The sequence below is a fragment of the Ovis aries genome, chromosome 13 (genome assembly GCF_016772045.2).
Source record: "Ovis aries strain OAR_USU_Benz2616 breed Rambouillet chromosome 13, ARS-UI_Ramb_v3.0, whole genome shotgun sequence".
Classification (NCBI taxonomy): Eukaryota; Metazoa; Chordata; class Mammalia; order Artiodactyla; family Bovidae; genus Ovis; species Ovis aries.
The window spans coordinates 59,324,268-59,348,084 of record NC_056066.1 but is presented as its reverse complement, the minus strand read 5'-3'; the positions used below and the strand labels follow the sequence as shown (position 1 = coordinate 59,348,084).

Here is a 23,817-nt window from a genome sequence, read left to right as displayed (position 1 = left end):
GGAGGTGTTTCCGGCTTTCATATCTGAGCAGTAGTTCCTGTATTCAGTCTGTCAAAATCTTAATGACCTATCCCAAACCCTGTCCTTGCCCTCCTGGGAGGGAGATGAACACGGTTGTCACAGTGCAGCCTCAAGTCAGCCTGACTTTGGATCAAGAATTGCGTCTGCCTCTAGAGAAGAAGAAATATCGTATGACATCCCTTATGTGTGGAATCTCAAAAGAAACGACGCAGATGAGCTTGCAAAACAGAGAGACACAGATTTATGACTGCTGGGGGGAAGGGACAGTTAAGGAGTTTGGAATGGACATGTACATACTGCTATATTTAAAACTGATAACCAGCAAGGTCTTACTATACAGCACAGGGAATTCTGTTCAATGTCATGTAGCAGTCTGGATGGGAGTGTAGGATAGGGGAGAATGGATACATGTATATGTATGGCTGAGTCCCTTCACTGTTCAACTGAAACTACCACAGCATTGTTAATTGACTATACCCCAATATAAAATAAAAAGTCTAAAATAAAAATAGAGAATTGGGTCTGCCTGTTCCTGGTTGTGGGACCTTTCAAAGTCACTTGTCATTGTCAAGGCTTTGTTGCCTCATTTGTAAAATGGGGACAGGAGCAATCCCTTCCTAAGTGCAGGAATAATATGACATATATGCATGAGGGCCTAGCATAATATAAAGGGCAAACATATCCATCATTATTCATAATATGTAGGAAATAGAGGAAGTAACATTTGCTTGAGAAGGACTGATTATAAATCAAGACCCCTAGTGGCCTCCTTTTGGCATTGGAGGGTGGGCACAGACTCACTTCCTAATTGTATAATTGTGGGCAACACTCTAAAGCTCCATTTTCTGGGGTCCAAATGTAACACACTCAGATTGTGTAAAAATTTGTGTTTGTGGCATCTTAATTTTCTATAACTGATCTAAACTTTCTCAAGAATCACCCCCTCCTCTATCATGCCCGTTATTAGGAAGGAAAAATTAAGTTTGCTAACTAATCCCAGGCTTTCCCATGTTCTGATAGCCTCTTTAGGTGTACTGTCTAGATTTAGATTGTGGCTTTACCCAGATCTGGCTGTGTGACCCTAGGACAATCATTAAACACTCCTGATCAATAAAATTAAAATAAAAATATGGTTGCATTTATGTGGTAGAGTAAGTACTGATACGCTGCCATCATTCTCTCTTAGGTTAACTCAGTCTTTTTTAGGAAAAAAAGCTCAAGTTTTCAGTGCTTCCCTTTTTTTTTTCCTACTGCAGGTGGTCCTGGGTGCAGAGGAAGCTGAAATTTCTTTCTGGATGGAATGGTGGGCCTTGGGTCTGAGCACTGTCCTGGGGTCTGAGTCTATTTCAGAGGTGGTCTGACCTGCTCCTTGAGCACTTTTCACTTGGGTCTGTTGAGACGTGGCTGGGCCTACATGGCCTTTAGTACCTTTCATGGTACCATTGGTAAATCTCATTACTGCCTCTACTTTTCTCCTGTTGAAGACCCTGATATATTGAAGCCTCTCTGAATAGACCACAGGCCTGGAAAATTCCACAAGACTCTCAGGACCTCCATGTCATCCTCATGAATCAGCCACTTATCTATGTGATTTCCTTTCTCAGCTATTTCTTAAGTTTTATTTAAAATGAACATTTTTTAAAATTTTAGTAGGCAAGGTATTGTATTGTTTAGCTACTGCTGGGTAACAAACCACACCAAAACTGCTGTGGTTTAAAACAATAACCATTTATTTAATTTGTGATTCTGTGGGTTGATAATTTTGTCTGGGCTTAGCTCCATACTTCTTCACATCTCAGCTGATTTTTTTTTCTTCTTTTTTAAATTATGAAAGTACGATAACACATTTACAGGAGACTTGGAAAATACAGAACAAGGTTACATATAGTTCAATAATTATGATTGCAATTAATTACTTTTATATGTTACAATTATTTTTTAAGTAGATGAATTAAGATTTTTAGAATTTTGATATCAAACTCTCAAAATTAATAGAATGAATATACAGAGAGGTAGGATATAGTAGACCTGAAGAGCACTATGAACAAATTTAACATAATTAAGATTTACGAAATTTTCACAAAACAGTAGGATACTACTCAAGTTCAAATTCTACTCAAGTTCCCATAGACTATAAACTAGAAGACACTGGAACATACCCAGGGATGTAAAACAAGGTGCAAAATTTTCACCGTCCAAAGGTATTGAAATCATAAAGAGTCAGTACTCTTATCACTGTGGAATTATGTTAGATATCAACATCAAAAGATATTTGAAAATAACCCACTTATTTTCAAGGGCAATGTGACATTTACCAAGAGAGATCTGACCTAGCCATTAAAAGCCTCAATAAAGTACAGTTCAGTTCAGTTCAGTCACTCAGTCATGTCCAACTCTTTGCGACCCCATGAACTGCAGCAAGCCAGGCCTCCCTGTCCATCACCATCTCCTGGAGTTCACTCCGACTCACGTCCATCGAGTCCATGATGCCATCCAGCCACCTCATCCTCTGTCGTCCCCTTCTCCTCCTGCCCCCAATCCCTCCCAGCATCAGAGTCTTTTCCAATGAGTCAACTCTTCTCATGAGGTGGCCAAAGTACTGGAGCTTCAGCTTTAGCATCATTCCTTCCAAAGAAATCCCAGGGCTGATCTTCAGAATGGACTGGTTGGATCTCCTTGCAGTCTAAGGGACTCTCAAGAGTCTTCTCCAACACCACAGTTCAAAAGCATCAATTCTTCGGCGCTCAGCCTTTTTCACAGTCCAACTCTCACATCCATACATGACCACTGGAAAAATCATAGCCTTGACTAGATGGACCTTAGTCGGCAAAGTAATGTTTCTGCTTTTGAATATACTGTCTAGGTTGGTCATAACTTTTCTTCCAAGGAGTAAGCGTCTTTTAATTTCATGGCTGCAATCACCATCTGCAGTGATTTTGGAGCCCCCAAAAATAAAGTCTGACACTGTTTCCACTGTTTCCCCATCTATTTCCCATGAAGTGATGGGACTGGATGCCATGATCTTCGTTTTCTGAATGTTTAGCTTTAAGCCAACTTTTTCACTCTCCTCTTTCACTTTCATCAAGAAGCTCTTTAGCTCCTCTTCACTTTCTGCCATTAGGGTGGTGTCATCTGCATATCCGAGGTTACTGATATTTCTCCCGGCAATCTTGATTCCAATAAAGTTAGAAGACTGAAAAAACACAGAGAGTGATTGCAAGGAAGAAAGCATTTAAATGAGAAATTAATATCAAAGATACTTAAAAAAATTCTATGTAATTGTTAACTAAATGTCTGCTTTTAAATGATGGATGTATCTAAGAAGCCATAACAAGGAAAATTAGAAAATAATTTTATGTGTGAGTTGAGACACAATCTGAGTTTCTTTACAGTCAGTTTCTGGAGCTTTCATTTTTTTCATTTGATTAGGCCATGTTTTCCTAGTACGCTTTCTGGTCTTTGGTTGAAATTTAGAGATTTGAACACACCATTTTTATGTCTTCCCAAATTCATATTTGAAATCCTATGCTCTGAATGTCATAGAATTAGTAGGAGGAGTCTTTGGAGATACTTAGCTCATGAGAGTGAAATCATGAGAAGTGGTAGTAAGGCCTTATAAAACAGGCCACACAGAGCTCCCTAGCTGCTTCTGCCATGTGAGGATACAATGAGACGTTTTTGATCTAGAAGACAGCCCTCACCTGACCATGCTGGTGCGATGATCTTGGATTTCCAGCCTCCAGAGCTATGAGAAATAAATTTCTATTATTTATGAAATTCTCAGTAAATGCTGTTTTGGTACAGTAGCCTGAATGAACTAAGACAACCATCTGTTTATGGACTGGCTTTGTGCAGGGGAATGCCTTCTTCAATCATCCTGGCTAGATTCTGGGGCCTTTCAACTCTTCTCTGGGGATATATCTTCTCTAGGCTGTGAGAGCCTCTTGATGAAGGTGAAAGAGGAAAATGAAAAAGCTGGTTTAAAACTCAACATTCAAAAAACAAAAATCATGGCATCCAGTCCCATCACTTCATGGCAAATAGATGGGGAAACAATGGAAATAGTGACAGACTTGATTTTCTTGGGTTACAAAATCACTGCAGATGGTGACTGCAGACACAAAATTAAAAGACACTTGCTCCTTGGAAGAAAAGCTATGATCAACCTAGATACTATATTAAAATGCAGGGATATTACTTTGTCAACAAAGGTCCATTTAGTCAAAGCTGTGCTTTTTCCAGTAGTTATGTATAGATGTGAGAGTTGGACCGTAAATAAAGCTGAGCACCGAAGAATTGATGCTTTTGAACTGTGGTGTTGGAGAAGACTCTTGAGAGTCCCTTGGACTGCAAGGAGATCCAACCTGTCAATCCTAAAGGAAATCAGTCCTAAATATTCATTGGAAGGACTGATGCTGAAGCGGAAGCTCCAACACTTTGGCTGTCTAATGCAAAAAGCCGACTCATTAGGAAAGACTCTGACTCTGGGAAAAATTGAAGGCAGGAGGCGAAGCGGATGACAGAGAGGGGACGAGGTGATTAGATGGCATCACTCAATGGACATGAGTTTGAGCAAGCTCCAGGAGATGGCGAACGACAGGAAAGCCTGGTGTGCTGCAGTCCATAGGCTCTCAAAGAGTCAGACATGACTGAGTGACTGAACAACAGGCTGTGTTTATGCTTCAGTTCAGTTCAGTTTAGCCGCTCAGTTGTGTCCGACTCTTTGTGACCCCATGAATCGCAGCACGCCAGGCCTCCCTGTCCATCACCAACTCCTGGAGTTTATCCAAACTCATGTCCATCGAGTCAGTGATGCCATCTAGCCATCTCATCCTCTGTCGTCCCCTTCTCCTCCTGCCCCCAGCATCAGGGTCTCTTCCAATGAGTCAACTCTTCCCATAAGGTGGCCAAAGTATTGGAGTTTTAGCTTCAGCATCAGTCCTTCCATTGAACACCCAGGATTGATCTCCTTTAGGATGGACTAGTTGGATCTCCTTGCAGTCCAAGGGACTCTCAAGAGTCTTCTCCAACACCGCAGTTCAAAAGCATCAATTCTTTGGTGCTCAACTTTCTTCACAGTCCAACTCTCACATCCATACATGACCACTGGAAAAACCATAGCCTTGATTAGATGGACCTTTGTTGGCAAAGTAATGTCTCTGCTTCTTAATATGCTATCTTGGTTGGTCATTATGCTTAGCTATCTCAAATTCCCTATATAGCTTGCCTGTTTCTTAGGAGTTCTCAATCTCATATACCCCTTTGTGTCTTCCTGTGGAACTGCCTAATATCTGAAGCTCTAATGAAACCTCTTCAGTGGCTTCTGTTTTCTGCATTTCTAAACTGTGCTGCTGTTCCTGTTAGAGTTCTGAGTCAGATGATACAGAAACTAATCCCACAGTCAGCCCCAAGACAAGTCACAATGTTGGATGAATGGCCCACTGTGTTTCCAAGGGCGGAGCAGGCACGTAAGGTTTCCTGCCAGTTGTGCTGCTACACCAGGTTGAAGGTGGATGAGTATAAAAAGCACTGCCCACTCCTACAGCTTTCACTGGAATCCTTTCCCGTGACTGGACAACAAAGGCTGCGGACCTTCCTATTCTGCTCTATTGCTAATGTCACTCCTTTAAATAATAATAATTATTATTATTATTTTGCCAATTTCACTGGCAAGTAGATTTGTGGAGCTCCTCACACTGTCACGCCATTTGCATAAGTCCATTCTGGTTGTTTTAAACCCTAAAATTGTGACAATTAATTATAGCAAATGTATACTTAGCTGAGTATTAAAAAACTGTATGAATGTGTACTTCTCATTTATCATATATAAATGGTACCTATTTGTACTTTAATAGAGAAGTTGAACTAATTCACGATAATTTCCCTCTAAATCGTCCTCATGCACACCTCCACCTTCACTATAACTAGGGTCTTCTTATTGGGAAGAAGGCAAAACCATAAGCCTAAAGGATTACGGGAGTGAGAGAATTGCCTGTGTACCTTCCAGCCTCTGGGTCTCAATGTTCTTCTACATTATAGGAAGCATTCAGACCTTGAGGCAGACACATGTTGCTTTCAGTCTGTTAAGCACTTGTTTCAATGGGTTGATGATTTTTCTACCTGATACCTCCTCTCCTTTGCAATTATGAGCAAGTAAAAAGCACAGGAAAGGCATATTTGAGTGATTCACTGGGACTCATTTGTGGAGTCTGGGGAAAAAGGAGCTCTCTTCCCATGCTGGTTGCTAAGATGAGGGAATGAATGGCAACATTTTCTTTATTGGATTGGTAAGGCCTACATACAAGCAAGAAAGACAAATATAGGAAGCGACAGAGATGAGAGAATTTCAGAGAGTAAAAGCCTTCGAGGCTGTGAGCCCAAATCCAGACTTTTTGTTCTTGATTCATGCCTTGAACACATGAGGAAGCTAGAACTCTCCTCAGGTATAGGATCACGCAACTCCTTTGTTTTCTTTGGAGAGGGGAGGGTCATTAAACTAATGTATTAAGTTCCTCCTTCTTGTAAGAAAAGGTTCTCCACTAATATAAAGCATGCTGAAGGGAGCCCAGACCAACCTCACCTCTATCCCCTACTGTCTGTACTCCTGAATCTCCTTGAGTTTCAGTTTACTCATCTGTGCAGTGAGGACAGGCATTGTTATGCTCAAGTTGCTATGCAGGTAACTATAATAATATAGGGAAAGTGTTTGGGATATTGTAGATGCCCAATAAACAGTAATGTTTTCATATCACCAATTTAATCATTCCTCGGGCCGGGTATTGCTCAGAGGTCATAATAAAATAGAAAAACAAAATACAGTAAGACTTTAGAAACAGAAAAAACTGATTGGAAATTGTACTTCAGTGCTCCGTGGATGCTCTTTATCAGCTGGCATCCTTTAGGACGGTACTGACTTTAGCAAACAGCCTTAAGGAGAGGTTTTCTCTCCTATCATTGGAGGTCCAGAGGTGGGGTTGGAATCAGGAGCAATACGGATATTCAGTGTTGTCAACCCACATTCGTTACATTTTTGCACTTCTCTAGAGTAGGGTTTTATTCAAGTTGGTTCCCCTCATGGCCAAAAAATGTCTGCCTGGAGTATCCGGGACAAAAGTATTTCTTGTTCCTAGCCAACAGGGGAGAAAATTGTATTAGTTTCCTAGATTTCTCTTATGGACACAAACTGACTTAAGTCAGTCTCATCTGAGTCAACTGCCAGTAGGGGTGAAACTACCTTAATTGGTTTAGCCTAGCTATTGAGGGTGGGTTGAATGTTGGAATGTTAAACAAAACGTCTCTCATCACTCAGAGTCTCCTCCCATAAAAAACTTAAATCACAGGTTTCTGAGAGAATGACAAGATCAAGTGTATACTGTACCTTTGACGATATCTAGCAGAATGTAGTTGTTCAATGACTAGAGGACATTATTACTGTCACAATATCACATGACAGAAGGTGGAAGAGTCAAACTCACCAGTAACAGTCACCTTGGTGCCCCGACCTGACTGGTACTCTATGTCAGGTTTGCCCTCTTTGAACTTCACACAGAAGTACGTGCCGGCATCTTTAAGAGAGATTTCACTGATCCGAATGGAAAAGTCTTTGTTGCCAGCTTTGGCCATGTTTCCAATTTGGTTTACTCTGGGAAAGAGACCCCTTTGAAAATTGTAAATTAATTCACGATTTGGTCCAGTCCCCTTGAACCATAAGACGGGTCCATTTGGAAATGAATCTGGTACGCTGCAACTCAAAGTGAGTGTTTCCCCAGGTGACACAGTCTGTGATAGCTCAGCTTGCTGCACCTTGAACATCTCATGTGTGACTCCTGAAAAGAAACTCAAAATCATCTCCCATTTCCTCTGCTCTGACCTAGGCAGGATTAAGAAAGCTGGATCCAGATCAAGGTTGGGCCTCAATCATTCATCATTTTAGTGATATGTATGAGTACCCACACACTGAGTTTAGAGTGGCCACTGCAAGTACAGGCAGCTCTTTCCCCAAGTGCTAACAGAGGGGAGTCAATTCAGAGGACTAGATGAATCACCTCCCCAATTTCATTCCTCAGCCCCTAAGAAAAGGAAAGGAAGATGGATAGGGAGGGCTGGGTTTGTGAATGGGTAATGTTCATAGAAATAAATCTTCTTCTTATCTAAATGCCAAAAATTGCTCAATACACTTGGAGATGGATCCAAGTCTCCTCTGCCCACCCCACACGTCCAGAGAACTTGGCATTGGCCTTTACCTCTCCTCTGAAGGGTAATCAGTCACTGATTTGCAGAGACATTCATGCTGAGGAGTGTAGAGAAAGAGGAAGTAAAGAAATCAGAAACATAAAAATCAGGTGGGCATATATTCTTGAAGGCAGAGTGTGAGTCTTTTACTTATCTCCTCAAGAGGGACTTCCCTGGTGGCTCAGATGGTAAAGCATCTGCCTACAATGTGGGAGACCTGGGTTCGATCCCTGGGTCAGGAAGATCCCCTGGAGAAGGAAATGGCAACCCATTCCAGTACTTTTGTCTGGAGAATCCCATGGATGGAGGAGCCTGATGGGCTACAGTCCATGGGGTTGCAAAGAGTCAGACACAACTGAGCGACTTCACTTTCACTTTCAAGAGGGAAGAGGGGGACAGTTGATTCTACTCAACAAAAAGAGAGAAGAACCTCAAGGGATTGCATCAATTTTGAGGGTCCACCACTGACCCCTAATTCCCACTACCACCAACCTTACTACCCCACATGATATCAGGTCCTGATAATAATCTCTCCTTTCAAGTTATCAAAGCATCAAATCATAGATGGCCTAAGATGTCAGCAGGGAGACAAGGGAACTCTTGGAGCCAGGAGAGAATGGCAGGTAAGCTATCTATACCCATATTTTTCAAGTTGAAATCAATGTGTGAATTTTCCATGACCAGTTAGATGCCATGGAATGCGGCTGAACTTAAGGAAAACATTACTGGAGAAGACAAGTTTTCCCAGCAGAACAGAGGATACCCTAATCTCATAGTATTTCATGAAACTAATTCGGAGTGGCAAGGAGTAAGAAGCACTGGCTGTCCTCTGAGAATAAAAGGACAACAGAGCTTGGAGTGCAATGCTCAGGGCAGATTATCAGGGTAAGGTCAAGTGCTAGGAGAGTGACTCAGCCTCTCTAGGAGGGCTTTTCTAAACAAGCCTCCAAACTCTGTTTTCTGACTTTTTGGACATGCTCATAAAGTGTTCATAGAGTGCGCACATGTCGTGCATTTTACCTACACAACATCTTTTCAACGGGGAATGTCCATTGTCCTTAATTTGGTTTCTGGTGGCCATTAAAGAAGAGCATAGCCTGTCAACTCAGCCTGATTCAATATTGGGCATAGGATGCCAGAAGGATCAGAAGGGCCATCTGCAAAATCCCAGCCTATAGGGCAGATTGTGAGTGAAGAGGTACAGTATCCAGTGTAGAGTAATGATTTGGTACAAGTTGAAGATTTTTAAGAACATATCTTAAAAATCAGGAAGACAGAATTTGTCAAACTGTACTTACCATTCACAGACACATAGGTGCCTGGGCCAGCTATATATGCCATGTCAGGATGCCCTATTGTTAACTTCACACAGTAGTACATGCCAGCATCCTTAGGCGACACATCACTGATGCGGATGGAATAGTCTGTTTGGTTGGCCATTGGATTTACCACTTGGGATACTCGGGGGAATTGGCGTCCGTTGAAACTGTAAATTAATTTTCGTCCTAGCCTAGTGTCCTTGAACCACAAGACAGGCCCTGCTGGAGATGGTGCAGGAATGTTGCAGCCCAAGGTTATGACATCTCCAACCTTGGCTGACACTGAACTCTCAGGCTGGTTCACCTGGAAATCTTCAACTGAAGTTCCTAGAAAGAAACTGTGTGTCATTTCTCATATTCCTTGTCTTGGTGCAAAATGCTCTGAGGGTCTGGTTCTAGATCAAGGTGGGGGTCTGACGGCACACTCTTAAGCAACATGTACTGGCACCAAAGTATACAAATCTCAAATTTGATTGCCATGTGAGATGAGGAGAAGAGGACCAGCATATAGAAAGGAAAATGGAACTTTCTTTCTCCATCAAGATATAAGAATAGCCTGGAGCATGTGTGTGTGTTAGTCACTCAGTTGTGTCCGAGACTTTGTGACTCCAGGGACTGCAGCCCACCAGGCTCCTCTGTCCATGGGATTCCCCAGGCAAGAACACTGGAGTGGGTTGCCATGCCCTCCTCCAGGGGATCTTCCCGAACCAAGAACCTGCATCTTCTGCAATTCCTCATTGCAAGCAGATTCTTTACCAGCAGAGCCTTTAGGGAAGCCCCAGACTGGAGCACAGTCGGCACTAAATAAACATATCGTCAATGAACCCATGAATGGATTTACAGTAAATAAAAAATGTGAAATGAAAGTTGAGTCAGATTTTTCTCTATGTACCTGTCTGCTGAGAAATTTGTATGCAGATGAATAAGAAACAGAACCAGACATGGAACAATGGACTGGTTGAAAATTGGGAAAGGAGTACGACAAGGCTGTACATTGTCACCCTGCTTATTTAACTTCTACGCAGAGTGCTGTGCTGTGCATAGTCACTCCATCGTGTCTGACTCTTTGCGATCCCGTGGACTGCAGCCCACCAGGCTCCTCTGTCCATGGGGATTCTCCAGGCAAGAATACTGGAGTGGGTTGCCATACCTTCCTCCAGGGGATCTTCCAGACCTAGGGATTGAACCCAGGTCTCCTGCACTGCAGGCGAATTCTTTACTGACTGAGCAGCCAGGGAAGCCCTCTATGCAGAGCACGTCACGCAAAATGGCAGGCTGGAAGAATCGCCAGCTGAATCAAGATTGCAGGGAGAAATACCAACGACTTCAGAGGCTTCCCTGGTGGCGCAGAGGTCAAAGCATATGCCTGCAATGTGGGAGACCTGGGTTAGATCCCTGGGTCAGGAAGATCCCCTGGAGAAGGAAATGACAACCCACTCCAGGATTCTTGCCTGGAGAATCCCATGGACGGAGGAGTCTGGTGGGCTACAGTCCATGGGGTCACAAAGAGTCGGACACGACTGAGTGACTTCACTCAGGTATGCAGAAGATACCACTCTAATGGCAGAAATTGAAAAGGAACTTGAGAGCCTCTCAAATGAGAGTGAAAGTGACTAAACAACAACACTTAGTGGCTGAACAACAACAACCAGAATTAGAGATAAGGCCAAAAGCTAAGGACATTGTGCTGATAACCAACATGCTATATACAGAGCGCAGTTTTCAAACGCAGGCATCTCCCTTTCTTCATGTGGAAGCCCAGGTGCCCAGATACACACCGAGACTTGCATTCTCCATGAAATGTATATTTTCCTTAAGGGGTATAAAACTGGCTATTGCAATGTGAAAACAGCTCAGTTATTAAAATGTGTAATGTTTATGGATGCTCAACCCAATGCAACAAATTCTCAGTACTCAGTACTGCTCTTGTTATGCGTTCTTGAGTATTATTCAGGGAGCACTGACACTGACTTCATGGAAGATACACAGAATATATGTAAGATAAGTTCTACAAACTACGGAAGATTTTTCCTCTTGAATGATTTCTCAAGCCTAGCATATTTCTTTTCTATCTTTGAATAACAAATTACCACAAACTTATTGGCTTAAGAAACACCTATTCATCATTGTTTGGTTTATGTGAATCAGAAATTCAGGCACAGCCTAGTTTAGTTGTCATGCATGGAAAGATGATGCAAAGACACAGGGAAAACACCATCTACAATTTAAAGAATGTTTGAGGCTACCAGAAGCTGAGAGAGGCCTGGAACACACTCTCCCGCATAATTTATAGCAGCTTTATTCACAACTTTCAAAACATGAAAACAAGAAGATCTTCAGTTGGTGAATGGATAAAGAAATTGTGGTAAATCCAGACAGTGGGATATTATTCAGCGCCGAAAAGAAATGAGCAGATAAGCCCTGAAAGGATATGGAGGAACCTTAAACGTTTATTACTAATTTAAAGGATGAGCCCATATGCTGTAGAGGCTTCTCAGGTGGCGCTAATGGTAAAGAACCCGCCTGCCAGTGCAGGAGACATGAGAGATGTGGGTTCCATCCCTGGGTTGAGAAGATCCCCTGGTGGAGGGCACGGCAACCCACTCTAGTACTCTTGCCTGGAGAATCCCATGGACAGAGGAGCCTGGTGGGCTACATTCCACGGGGTCGCAAAGAGCTGGACACAACTGAAGGGACTTAGCATGCACACGCTGCAGGATTCTAATTACATGACAGGAAACTATATGACATGCAAAACTTAGGCAATAAGAATATCAGTGCTTGACAGGGAGTAGGATGAAAACAGAGAAAAACAGGCAGAGCACAGATAATTGTAGGATGCGGAAACTGCCCTGTATAATACCATAAAGCTGGGGGATGCCTATCATAATACATTTACCCAAATCCACGGAATGTACAACACCAAGAGTGAACCGTAAGGAAAAGTCTGGGCTTTGGCTGTTAATAATTTGTCATTGCAGCTTCCTCAGTTCTAACAAAATGATCCCTCTAGTGGAGGATGCTAAAAACAGAGAGGCAAGGATGCTTGGGGGTGGGGAGTAGTGTGGAAGATCCTTGTACCTTGTGGTTAGTTTTGCTGTGAACCTAAAACTATCTTGAAATATAAAGTCTATTATTTTAAAAGTCATTGCCATACCATGGGTCATCTAAACTTTCTTCTACATAGTTTCGTGTTTTACATTTAGGTCTATGATCCATTTTTTAAATACTGCAACATTTTATTCTTTATTACCAGTGCACACTCATATGATTCATTTTCAATTAATTTTTGTGAAAAGTCACTTTGTTCTTCTCCAGTAGTGTGTAGGCTATTCTGGATCTTCTGTTCCATCATATAAACTTCAGAATCAATCTGTCACTATCCATAAATTAACCTGCTTGCTTTTAATTGGGATTGCATTTAATATATAGATCAAGTTGGGGAGAACTGATACCTTGACAATATTTATCTTACTAGCTATAAACATGTAATACATATTTATATATAAATAAATATACATATTCAGTTCTTTCTTCTTTGATGTTTTTGATCAATTTTGTAGCTTGCTTCACACAGCTCTTGATACAAATTAGGTTTATACCTAAGTGATAGACTTTATTTTCTTAGGCTCCAAAATCACTGCAGATGGTGACTGCAGCCATGAAATTAAAGGACGCTTGTGCCTTGGAAGAAAAGCCATGACAAACCTCAGCAGTATATTAAAAAGCAGAGATGTTACTTTGCCGACAAAGTTCCATCTAGTTAGAGCTATGGATTTTCCAGTGGTCATGTATGGAAGTGAGAGCTGGACTGTAAGCTGAATGCCAAAGAATTGATGCTTTTGAACTGTGGTGTTGAAGAAGACTCTTGAGAGTCCCCTGGACTGCAAGGAGATCCAACCAGGAAATCAGTCCTGAATATTCATTGGAAGGACTGATGCTGAAGCTGAAATTCCAATACTTTAGCCACCTGATGTGAAGAACTGACTCATTGGAAAAGACCCTGATGCTGGGAAAGATTGAAGGCAAGAGAAGAAGGGGATGACAGAGAATGAGATGATTGGATGGCATCACTGACTCAATGGACATGAGTTTGAGCAAGCTCTGGGAGTTGGTGATGGACAGGGAAGCCTGGTGTGCTGCAGTCCATGGGGTTGCAAAGAGTCAGACATGACTGAGAGACTGAATGGATTACCTTTCTTGGAGGTAATTTAAATGGTCACATGCTTGTTTCAGTATGTGCTGTGCTTAGTTGCTCAGTTGTGTCTGATTCTTTGAGACTCCATGGTCTGTAGCCCACCAGGCTTCTCAGTCCATGGAATTCTCCAAGCAAAAATACTGCAGTGGGTTGCCGTGCCCTCCTCCAGGGCTCTTCCCAACCCAGGGGTCAAACCCAGATCTCCCGTATTGCAGGCTGTGCCACCAGGGAGGCCCTTGTTTCAGTGCAGAAATGCAACTGATTTTGTGTGTTGATCTTGTTTCCTGCCATCTTGCTGAACTCAGTTCTGGGAGTTTTTTGATTGATTTGATTGATCATTTGTGGATTTTTAGTAGATTCTTTGGGATTTTCTATGTAGAAACTCATGGTATGTGCAATTTTCTCTCTTCATTTCCAATCTGTATTCTTTCCTTCTTCCTCTCTCTCTCTCTCCACTTGTTGAATAAGAGTTGTGAGGATAGATATTTTTGCATTTTTCCTTATCTTGGAAAGAAAACGTTGTCTTCCACCACTGAGTATAGTGATAGCTGTAGGGTTTTTGTGGATGTCATCAAGTTGAGGAAATTCCTCCCTATCTCTAGTTTGAGAGTTTTCATCATTAATAGGTGTTAGATCTGTCAAGTGCTTTTTCTGCATCAGTTAATGTGATCATGCAATTTATTTCCTCTTTAATTTGATGTGATGGATTATAATGATTGATTTTCTCAGTATTGAAACTAAGATCTGACTTAGTCATAATATGTAACATTATACAATGTTAAATCCTATTTGACAATACGTTGTTGAGGAATTTTGTATTTAAGTTCATGACATATATTGGGCTATAGTTTTCTTTCTTATGTACAATCTTTATTTACTGTTGCTATCAAGGTAGTAATTTCCTCATAAAATGAGTCTGGAAGTGTGGCTTCTTTTTCTAATTTTTTGAAGAGATTGTATAAAATTGGTGTGAATTCTTGTGTAGATGTCGGTTAAAATTCTCCAGTGGGTGTGGAGTGCCTCACATATTTCACTCCCTTAAGATCCAAGCCTTCCCACCTCTTCCTCACTCTCAGATAATGGTCTGCTTCCTTCTTCATCTGATCTAAACCCCTCAAGCTATCTTCTGTGGCAATCGGGACTCAAAGCTTCTACCAACATGGACCAATGTCCTTGGGGGAAAGACTCTACAAAATTGGTGTTGTTTTTTTTTTCCCCCCCAGCAAATAGAGGCAGAACCACACGGTTAAGCTAGGGAGACTGCAGGGCTCAGCTTCCATCACTGCCCCAGAGAGACCTCTAGGGTGCGCTTCTGACCAACATTCTCTGAACACTCAGACCTCTGCAAAACTTTAACACTGATTATCTCCCGATGGGGGCATTGTGGATTCTTTTCTTGCTTTTATAATCTCATCTTTTCTAAGATGTTTTTCTTCACTTCAGTTCAGTTCAGTCCAGTCGCTCAGTCGTGTCCGACTCTGTGCTGGTGACCAATGAAAAGACAGCCTTGTGTCCCCAGCGGCTGGGGGATGAGAGCTGTGGTGTTTGCTCCGTTCAGCCTGCCGATCATGGGGACGAGTCCTTTACCTGACTCAAAGGTGCGAAACAGATACAGTCACTAGGAGATTTTGTGTGCTGGAGGCCATTCAAGTCTAGATCTCTAAATTCTGCCTGTTTCACGATGGGCCAAGGAAATCCCTCCTCAAAGAAATTCTAAGGAAGCAGGTGGGGAGGAAATGGTAACCAGGCAGAGGGAGGTCCCACTCACCTGTGAGTTTCAGCAGCAGAGCCAGCAGGAGGGAGGGCAGACGTGGGCAGGATGGGAAATCAAGGACAGGCATCATGGTGGCCCTTGGAGCCTGCTCGGGGTCAGTGTGGTCCTGGAGGGGCCTGGACCTCTGTGCTCTATGGAGAGAAGACGGTTCCCACTTCCATGATGTCAGAGGAACAGGATTGTGATGAGGGGAAAAGCTGTGGGCCTGGGACACTTTTTCTTTGAAATTATAAACTGGACAGACAAGGTTGCTACAAACAGATAAGTTGCTGCTGGAAACGTTCAGGGTTTCCAGAGCCAAGGGATACGACACCCGAAGCTTGTGCTCCTTCCTGTGTCTCATCCCACCTTAGAGATTTTCCCTAATCCTACTGCTAAGTCGCTTCAGTCGTGTCCGACTCTGTGCGACCCCATAGACGGTGGCCCACCAGGCTCCTCCGTCCCTGGGATTCTCCAGGCAAGAACACTGGAGTGGGTTGCCATTTCCGCCCCCAGTGCATGAAAGTGAAAAGTGAAAGTGAAGTTGCTCAGTCGTGTCCGGCTCTTAGCAACCCCATGGACTGTAGCGCATCAGGCTCCTCCATCCGTGGGATTTTTCAGGCAAGAGTACTGGAGTGGGGTGCCATTGCCTTCTCTGTCAGCCCTTGCCTATCTAGCATCCTCAGAGATGGCGTCTGGGCCAGAGACTTCTGGAAGCTCATGATGGGCAGGTGGGTTAAAGCTCCAGCATGAGTTGAGTAGCAGGGCCTCCCTGGGCCGCGGAGCTACAGGAAGGAAGGTAAATCTCTGGCCTCATCCTCTTGGCTATATAGTTGAGCTTTATGAGAGACTCTTCCTCTTCACTCCAGAGGGGTCAAAGGTATAAAATGAGTCCTAGTCCAATGTCTGGTGTGGGCTCCTGGCTTTGCTGAGGATCCCTGCATATAATATAGGAAGTTGCCTCTTTTCTCCTCTTGCAGAGAAGTTATTTTTGATAATTTGACAGAAGGAAGTTGAGAGTTTTCGAGATGGTGATTGTTTGTACATTACAGAATGGGGAAGGTAGAGGTCTGAGGAACATTCTCAAAGAGGTAAAAGCAACACACACAGAAACATACCTGGGACAGTGACGTCTGCCTCTCCTGTCTGCACTGGGCCTGGGGCCAGCTCTGTAGTAAGGAAGTGGAGGGGCAGAAGAAAACACTCAGAAATAGAGAGGAGCCATCATGTTCACCTGCTTCTCTCTCACCTCTGGAATGGGCTCAACCCCAGCTCAAGGGTTGTGTCCTGGGACTTTTGGCCCACTCTCAACTGGCGCCCCCTTATTCTCCAAGCATCCATAGTCAGGCACTGACTGCTTCCTTGTGATCCCTGCGTTTGCCTCAGGGACCGACTGGATGTCAATGCCAGGAGAGGTGTTAAAAAAGCAGAATGCAGAGCAGGGCCCAAACATCCTCTATGAGATGACAAGACTCCCCCTCCCCTTGTGACACCTCCATTCTATCCCATTGTTCTGGAGTGATGAGTTCCATACTGGGAAACCCATTAATGGACCCTGCTGAAGACTGGACAGCCTCTTATCTCTAGCCTCCATCACCCTATGCTTCCTTCCACCTCCAGCCATCTTCACACCTTCTATGGAGCTCTGAAGACTTCAGAGTGAGGGATTTTCAGTGGCATGATGGTCAAGAGCACTGGCTTTGGAACCAGATACATTTTAGGTTCAAATCTTGATTCCGTTTCTTAGTAACTGAATCATCTTGAGCCCATTATACAGACTTGTATATCCTTTGACCTGGAAATCTTCACTTTGCACTTCTAACATTCAAGGCTGTGTTCATGATCTACACTCAGGCATTCCTTTCTCCTGCCCAGCCCTGTTCAGTATGTGGCATATAATTTATCCATTTGGTTAAACCAAGAAGAGACCCATGCTCTTCATCCTAACTCATCCACTTATATCTATTCCCTATCAGACCCTGTTAATTTTACCTCCTCCTGCTGCTGCTACTGCTAAGTTGCTTCAGTCGTGTCCGACTCTGTGTGACCCCATAGACGGCAGCCCACCAGGCTCCCCCGTCCCTGGGATTCTCCAGGCAAGAACACTGGAGTGGGTTGCCATTTCCTTCTCCTAAACATGTCTTAAATCTAGTTCTCTGTATCCACTGTTATTTTTTACATAAAGGAAAATGATTACCTCCTAATCAGGCTACTCCAGTTTCTCCTGCCCTGCCCTACAATCTTTTCCTCTTTCTTTATCCATGTCTTTCAGAACGCAGATCTGATCATACACCTCTTTGGCATAAACACTTCTGTGGACTCTGATTGCTCTCGGTATAGTAAGGCAATTTAGTACATAGTAGTATATATAAATAATTCGATTCATCCATGACTGGTGTGGCCCCTAGAAGACAAAGGGTTTCCCTGCCTTTTCTGGTACCCAGCACAACCTCTTTGTCTCAGGTTGGTTTCCTTGGGAAATGGACTCTGAGGTGAAGATGAGCATGTTATTTTCTCAAGAGGTACTTTTAGAATCAACTTCTGCGGAAGGGAGGGAGAGGAAGCAGGACCAGATAGAAGAAGTTGAGCTGCAGAAAAATTCTAATGAAGACATCAGCAGGGCTCCCATGGAGCTCTGGTGCTAGGATGCTCCTTCAGGGTTGTCCTGAGCTTAGCGGAGAGCGCTGGGCTTTCATGTCACCATGTTGATGAGTCAATGAATGTGGCATGTGACCAGGCAAGACTTTGGGCAAGCTGGGTCTCCTCAGCTGATGCAGTCACAAGGAGGATGACAGGCAGGGGCCATCTCTGCAACCTGGTGCATAACAACATCCTCCGTGCCCTTGGGAACATCTTCCACCTGGGAGTCTGGACTCGGGACATGGATTAACTTCCCCACAATTAGGTCCTCAAAGCCACCTCATATCACCTGGGAAACTCAAAGTTCTCTGACCCTACTTGGCCTGACCTTGTTGTTGTTTATTCGCGAAGTTGTGTCCGACACTTTGCAGCTCCATGGACTGCAGCACGCAAGGCTTCCCTGTCCTTCATTATCTCCCTGAGTTTGCTCAAATTCATGTCCATCGAGTCGGTGACGCCATCCAACCATCTCATCCTTTGTTGCCCCCTTCTCCTCTTGCCCTCAATCTTTCCCAGTGAGTCAGCTCTTCGCATCAGGTGGCCTGATCTGGATTTTACTAATTGGAAAAGTTCAGCATGAATGTCATAGAGGCCTGAGATGCAGCTTTCTCTGGGATCTCTGAGTGCCTGGGTTAGCAGTGAGCTCTGGCAGAGGACAGAGGAAGCAAGAGAAGGGAACCTCAGACCTGTAAGATGAGATAAAATGTCGGTATACTAACACAGAAACCTCCTCACCACGTATTTCCTTACACTGTTTCCCAAAGGGATACAAGAAGACAAAATGTTCTATGTTATTTAATAGGCTTTTCAAAAATAATTTTAGATTTATAGAAAAACTTGGATGATAAAACAGAGTTCCCATATACCCCTACACACAATTTCCTATTATTAGCGTCTTATATTAGTGTCGGAGAAGGCAACAGCAACCCACTCCGGTACTCTTGCCTGGAAAATCCTATGGATGGAGGAGCCTGGTAGGCTGCAGTCCATGGGGTCGCGAAGTCGGACAAGACTGAGCGACTTCACTTTCACTTTTCACTTTCATGCATTGGAGAAGCAAATGGCAACCCACTCCAGTGTTCTTGCCTGGAGAATCCCAGGGACAGGGGAGCCTGGTGGGCTGCCGTCTATGGGGCCGCACAGAGTCAGACACGACTGAAGCGACTTAGCAGCAGTAGCAGTGTATTAGTGTGGCGCATTGGTTGCAATTAATGATATTGGTACATTATCAGTAACTGAAGTCTACATTTGGTTTTTGTCTTAGCTCTGGCAGTTATAACAAAACTGTTGAAAGGAGAATACATTCCCCCCCTACCCCGTTAAAACCAGGAACGGGGATCCTGTGTACTCAGGAGGTAAAAGAGAACCTCAAAGTGTGGGGAGTTGGTGAACACAGGAACACACAAGACAGAATAACTCTTCAGTATAGGGATGCTGGTGTGTGGTTCATGGTCAAGTCCAAGGTGATGGACAAGAGAGAACCTGACCTGTTTTGTGCTGACTTTCTTCTCGTATTTGTGAGTCAGTCCCCAGAGGTCCTTCCCATGATCCCTGCCTAGGACCACGTATTGAGACCCAGCTCTGGGGACCTCAGGGGCATATGGGCAGGGAGTTCTCCATGGATGGGAGGGATCTGGAAAGTCATGGAAGGTTCCAACTGAGACATCCTAGGCTGGGCCCCTCAGGGAAGGAAGGAGGCAGCAGAGGCTGAGGGTGGCACCTAGTAGGGAGGAAGGAAGGAGCTGGGGGAAACATGTTTATATTTAATTACCTGCTCTTCATTCAGGAATTGTTCTCTGCATGCCTCCTATGTGTCCAGGTGGGCTCCTGCTGGGATGCCTGTCCTGGCAGCCTTTGAGATAGGAGTCTGCCCCCTTAGCCTTCTTCCCAGGTCCTGATTCCTCTTCCCTAGCCTTTCCACTCTGATTTCTCAACTTTATTCTAAATGAGAATTCCTTTATGACCTAGAAATTGTCTCTAGGAATACCACCCACGCAGCCGCCCCTCATTCAGCACCCTTGGCCCACAGAACAGCTAGGAGATACACTTTGAAAACCCTTGATTGAGCCCCCCCTTTCAAAACAGAACACCACATACTTTCTGAGAGTTGGAAACCTCTTAGAAGGATCCTCCTGAGGGTACGGAGGGATGTGTGTCCCCTTCTCCTAACTATATGTGGGCCCTAACCCTGTCTGAACTGTGGATTGACCCTCCCTGCTGAACTTGCTTCCTGCGGGACAAATCTTGTCCTGCTCACCCACCCCCACACTTACAGTCATGCCCAAAGCTTCCTGTGGACAAGGATGGCAGAGACACTGCCCACCAGCAGCACCATGGGGCCTAGGAGGAGAACTGCAAAGACCGTGTGCCCCGAGATCCAAAACATTTAACCACCTGACCCCCTCAGAAAATACTTGCCAAATCCAGGCATAGGATTTCACAAATCAAGTTAAAAGATCAAGCTTTATCATAAAGATGATGAGCTATCGGATGATTTAAACAGAACTGACACAGATTTCTTCCCTGGTGGCTTATCAGTAAAGACCCTGCCTGCAGTGCAGGAGATGCAGAAGACTCGGGTTCAATCCCTGGGTAGGGAAGATCCCCTGAAGAAGGGCATGGCAACCCACTCCAGTATTCTTGCCTGGAGAATCCCATGGACCGAAGAGCCTGGTGGGCTACAGTCCATAGCGTCGCAAAGAGTCAGACATGACTGAAGCAACGAAGCACGCATGCATGACTCAGATTTACAAATTTAAAACAATCACTCTGACTACAAACTAAGGGATGGAATAAGGAGGGAAAGAATAGAGAGAGAGCCCAGCTGGGAGTCTGCATCAGTGATCAGGTGAAAAACAGAAGGTAGCCTGGGCTGGAGATGGCAAAGTTAACTGAGCGCCGTTTTTATTTCCCAAAGCAGTTTTTGTTGTTGTATTGTCTGCCAGTACCACTAGATGGTGCCAACTCAAAGAGGAAAAAAATTGAAAGTTGAAAGTTAAGTCGCTCAGTCGTGTCCGACTCTTTGCGACCCCATGAACTGTAGCCTACCAGGCTTCTCCATCCATGGGATTTTCCAGGCAAGAATACTGGAGTGGGTTGCCATTTCCTTCTCCAGGGGATCTTCCCGACCCAGGGATTGAACCCAGGTCTCCCGCATTGTAGGCAGACGCTTTACTATCTGAGCCACCAGGGAAAGAGGAAAAAAATCCCACCCTTCTCTTCATCAATATCCAAGTTTTTACTAAGCAGGTCTAACCTTATAGGGGCTCCCCTGGTGGCTCAGATGGTAAAGAATCTGCCTGCAATGCAGAAGACCTTAGTTTGACCCCTGGAAGAGGAAATGGCAACCCACTTCAGTACTCTTGCCTGGAGAATCCCATGGACAGAGGAGCCTAGCGGGCTAGGGGCCACAGTCCATGGACTTGCAAAGAGTCTGACATGACTGAATGACTAACACTTAACTTTCTAGGAACTTAAGAGCTGTAATTCAAGTATTTCAGTGGTTTAACCCTTGGAGTAAGTTTTAAGAAGAATCTGCATCATACTAAGTTAAGTTTATGTCTATATTATGTGGGCTTTTGCAGAGCAATAAGAAGGGAAGAAGGAGAAGGCAATGGCAACCCACTCCAGTACTCTTGCCTGGAAATCCATGGACAGAGGAGCCTGGTAGGCTGCAGTCCATGGGGTTGTTTAAAGTCGGACATGACTGAGTGACTTCACTTTCACTTTTCACCTTCATGCATTGAAGAAGGAAATGGCAACCCACTCCAGTGTTCTTGCCTGGAGAATCCCAGGGACAGGGGATCCTGGTGGGCTGCCGTCTATGGGATCGCACAGAGTCAGACACAACTGAAGCGACTTAGCAGCAGCAAGCAAGGATTTTATGAGAAACTAAAAGATGAACTAAATTTGCCTTCAATTCTGCATTTTCACTGACCAGTGAGTTCACTGACTTCTTCAGATAACTAAGGAAACAGTCAAGCATGTGGGCAAAGGTTTCCACCAAGAATGTCTACCACAGCATGATTTATAAACCTGAAAGCAATCTTAGTGGCCAATAGCAGAGAAATCATCCATCAGGGCATGTCTACACTTGAGAGAATGAACAAATGATTCATGAGCCTCTGCCCCTCGCCAGGCACTTCGTTGAGTATTTAAGACAGTGCTGAACACAATGAATCAGGTCCTCACTGTCCTAGAATGGACTTGTTAAAGGTGTGTTATTTTCAGAGACTATTTCATGACTTGGGAAAATAGTTTGTCATATCATAACCGGAAGCGAAACAAGATTTTAAAAATGTATATACAGCATGCTGCAAGCTTCTTTAATGTACATCATGGTAGAGTATGAAATGTTCCAGTCCGCAAATTCATGTATGTAAAAAAAGTGCACACTTCTTTATTTTTCATAATTCAACTTAATTTTACCTCTGAATCCCAGTCCTGCAAAGGTGTTAAGAAATTCGGCCCCAGTTGGGCTCAGCCACTCTCCACCTACCCTCCAGGGTTTAGCCAAATTTCTCACTCAGAACCCCAGGGTATTTGCTCGTGTGTGCACAGAAGTATCTGGAAGTGCCCACTGCCAGGGCCCTGTGGTTCTGCCAGGTCAGCTGCTCCAGTCTATGTGACCAGAAAAGGTTACAGGTCTGGGTGACACTTGAGCCAAAACTCCCAGAAGCAGCTTCAGATGCTGTAGGGCCTGCCACTCCAGGTGTGGTCTGAACCAGCAGCATGAGCACCACTTGGATACTGCTGGATCAGAACCTGCATGTCAACCAGATTCCTAGGTGATTTGGGTGTGTATTACATTTTTTGAAAACCTCACCCTAAGAGGCCTTACCATGCCTGCCTGGCCCAGTCCAGGTGGAGCTCAGGTTGGGGTTGCTCTGGGAACCCTGGGCCAATCATCACTAGTCTGAAGAAGCCCCTCTTTCCTTCCATCCATGAGCACTGATGTGAAAATAAAGACAACCAAGGAAAGGTCTTGTAGGCAATTTCAGCCAGCCACCCTGCCCCTGCCACAGGGCCCTTTCCCAGTTACTGAAGATCAGGGCCCTCTGCCTGCTTTAATGAATGAAAAGCAGGAGAAAAAACTCATGGAGGGGGTGTAAATTCTAGTCACAAATCTATCTTGTTTTTCGCAAAATCAAGACTAAAAAGAAAATATAAAGAAGGTATCAGTGCTGTCATTAGGCCTTCCCTAGTGGCTCAGTTGGTAAAGAATCCGCCTGCAACGCGGGAGACTCAGGTTCGATCCCTGGGGCGAGAGGATCCCCATGGAGAAGGAAATGGCAACCCACTCCAGTATTCCCACCCAGTAAAAACCCAGGGACAGAGAAGCCTGGTGGGCTACGGTCCATGGAGTCTCAACAGTCAGACACAACTGAGTGACTAAACCCCATCACCAGTACTGTCATTTGTTTTATCCCTTCTTTAAACTTTTTTGCGTTGTTTTTCTACAATGAATATAATTCAATTTACAAACAGGAAAAAATTAAACATCCCTCAATGGAGTATACTCATGTGGGCAAGACACAGAGATGCAAACAGAACCCGGAAAGAAGATGAAAAATTGGATGACTCAGATAGAACTGAAAAACAATGTTTTATTAATAGACCGAGGGCACACACTCATTACAACCGCTGAAAGTCGG

At 44.1% G+C, this 23,817-nt stretch overlaps 1 protein-coding gene across 1 annotated transcript; it reads right to left on the bottom strand.

Annotated features, from left to right (window-relative positions):
- Positions 1-7,061: 7,061 nt before the first annotated feature.
- On the bottom strand, positions 7,062-15,614 carry SIRPD (signal regulatory protein delta). The gene is made up of 4 exons (XM_027976439.2): positions 15,539-15,614; positions 9,552-9,899; positions 7,497-7,847; positions 7,062-7,147 (listed from the first exon to the last, which is right to left on the bottom strand). The coding sequence occupies exons 1-4, from the start codon at positions 15,612-15,614 to the stop codon at positions 7,062-7,064; spliced, it is 861 nt and encodes a 286-aa protein (XP_027832240.1).
- Between the last annotated feature and the right edge of the window lie 8,203 nt (positions 15,615-23,817).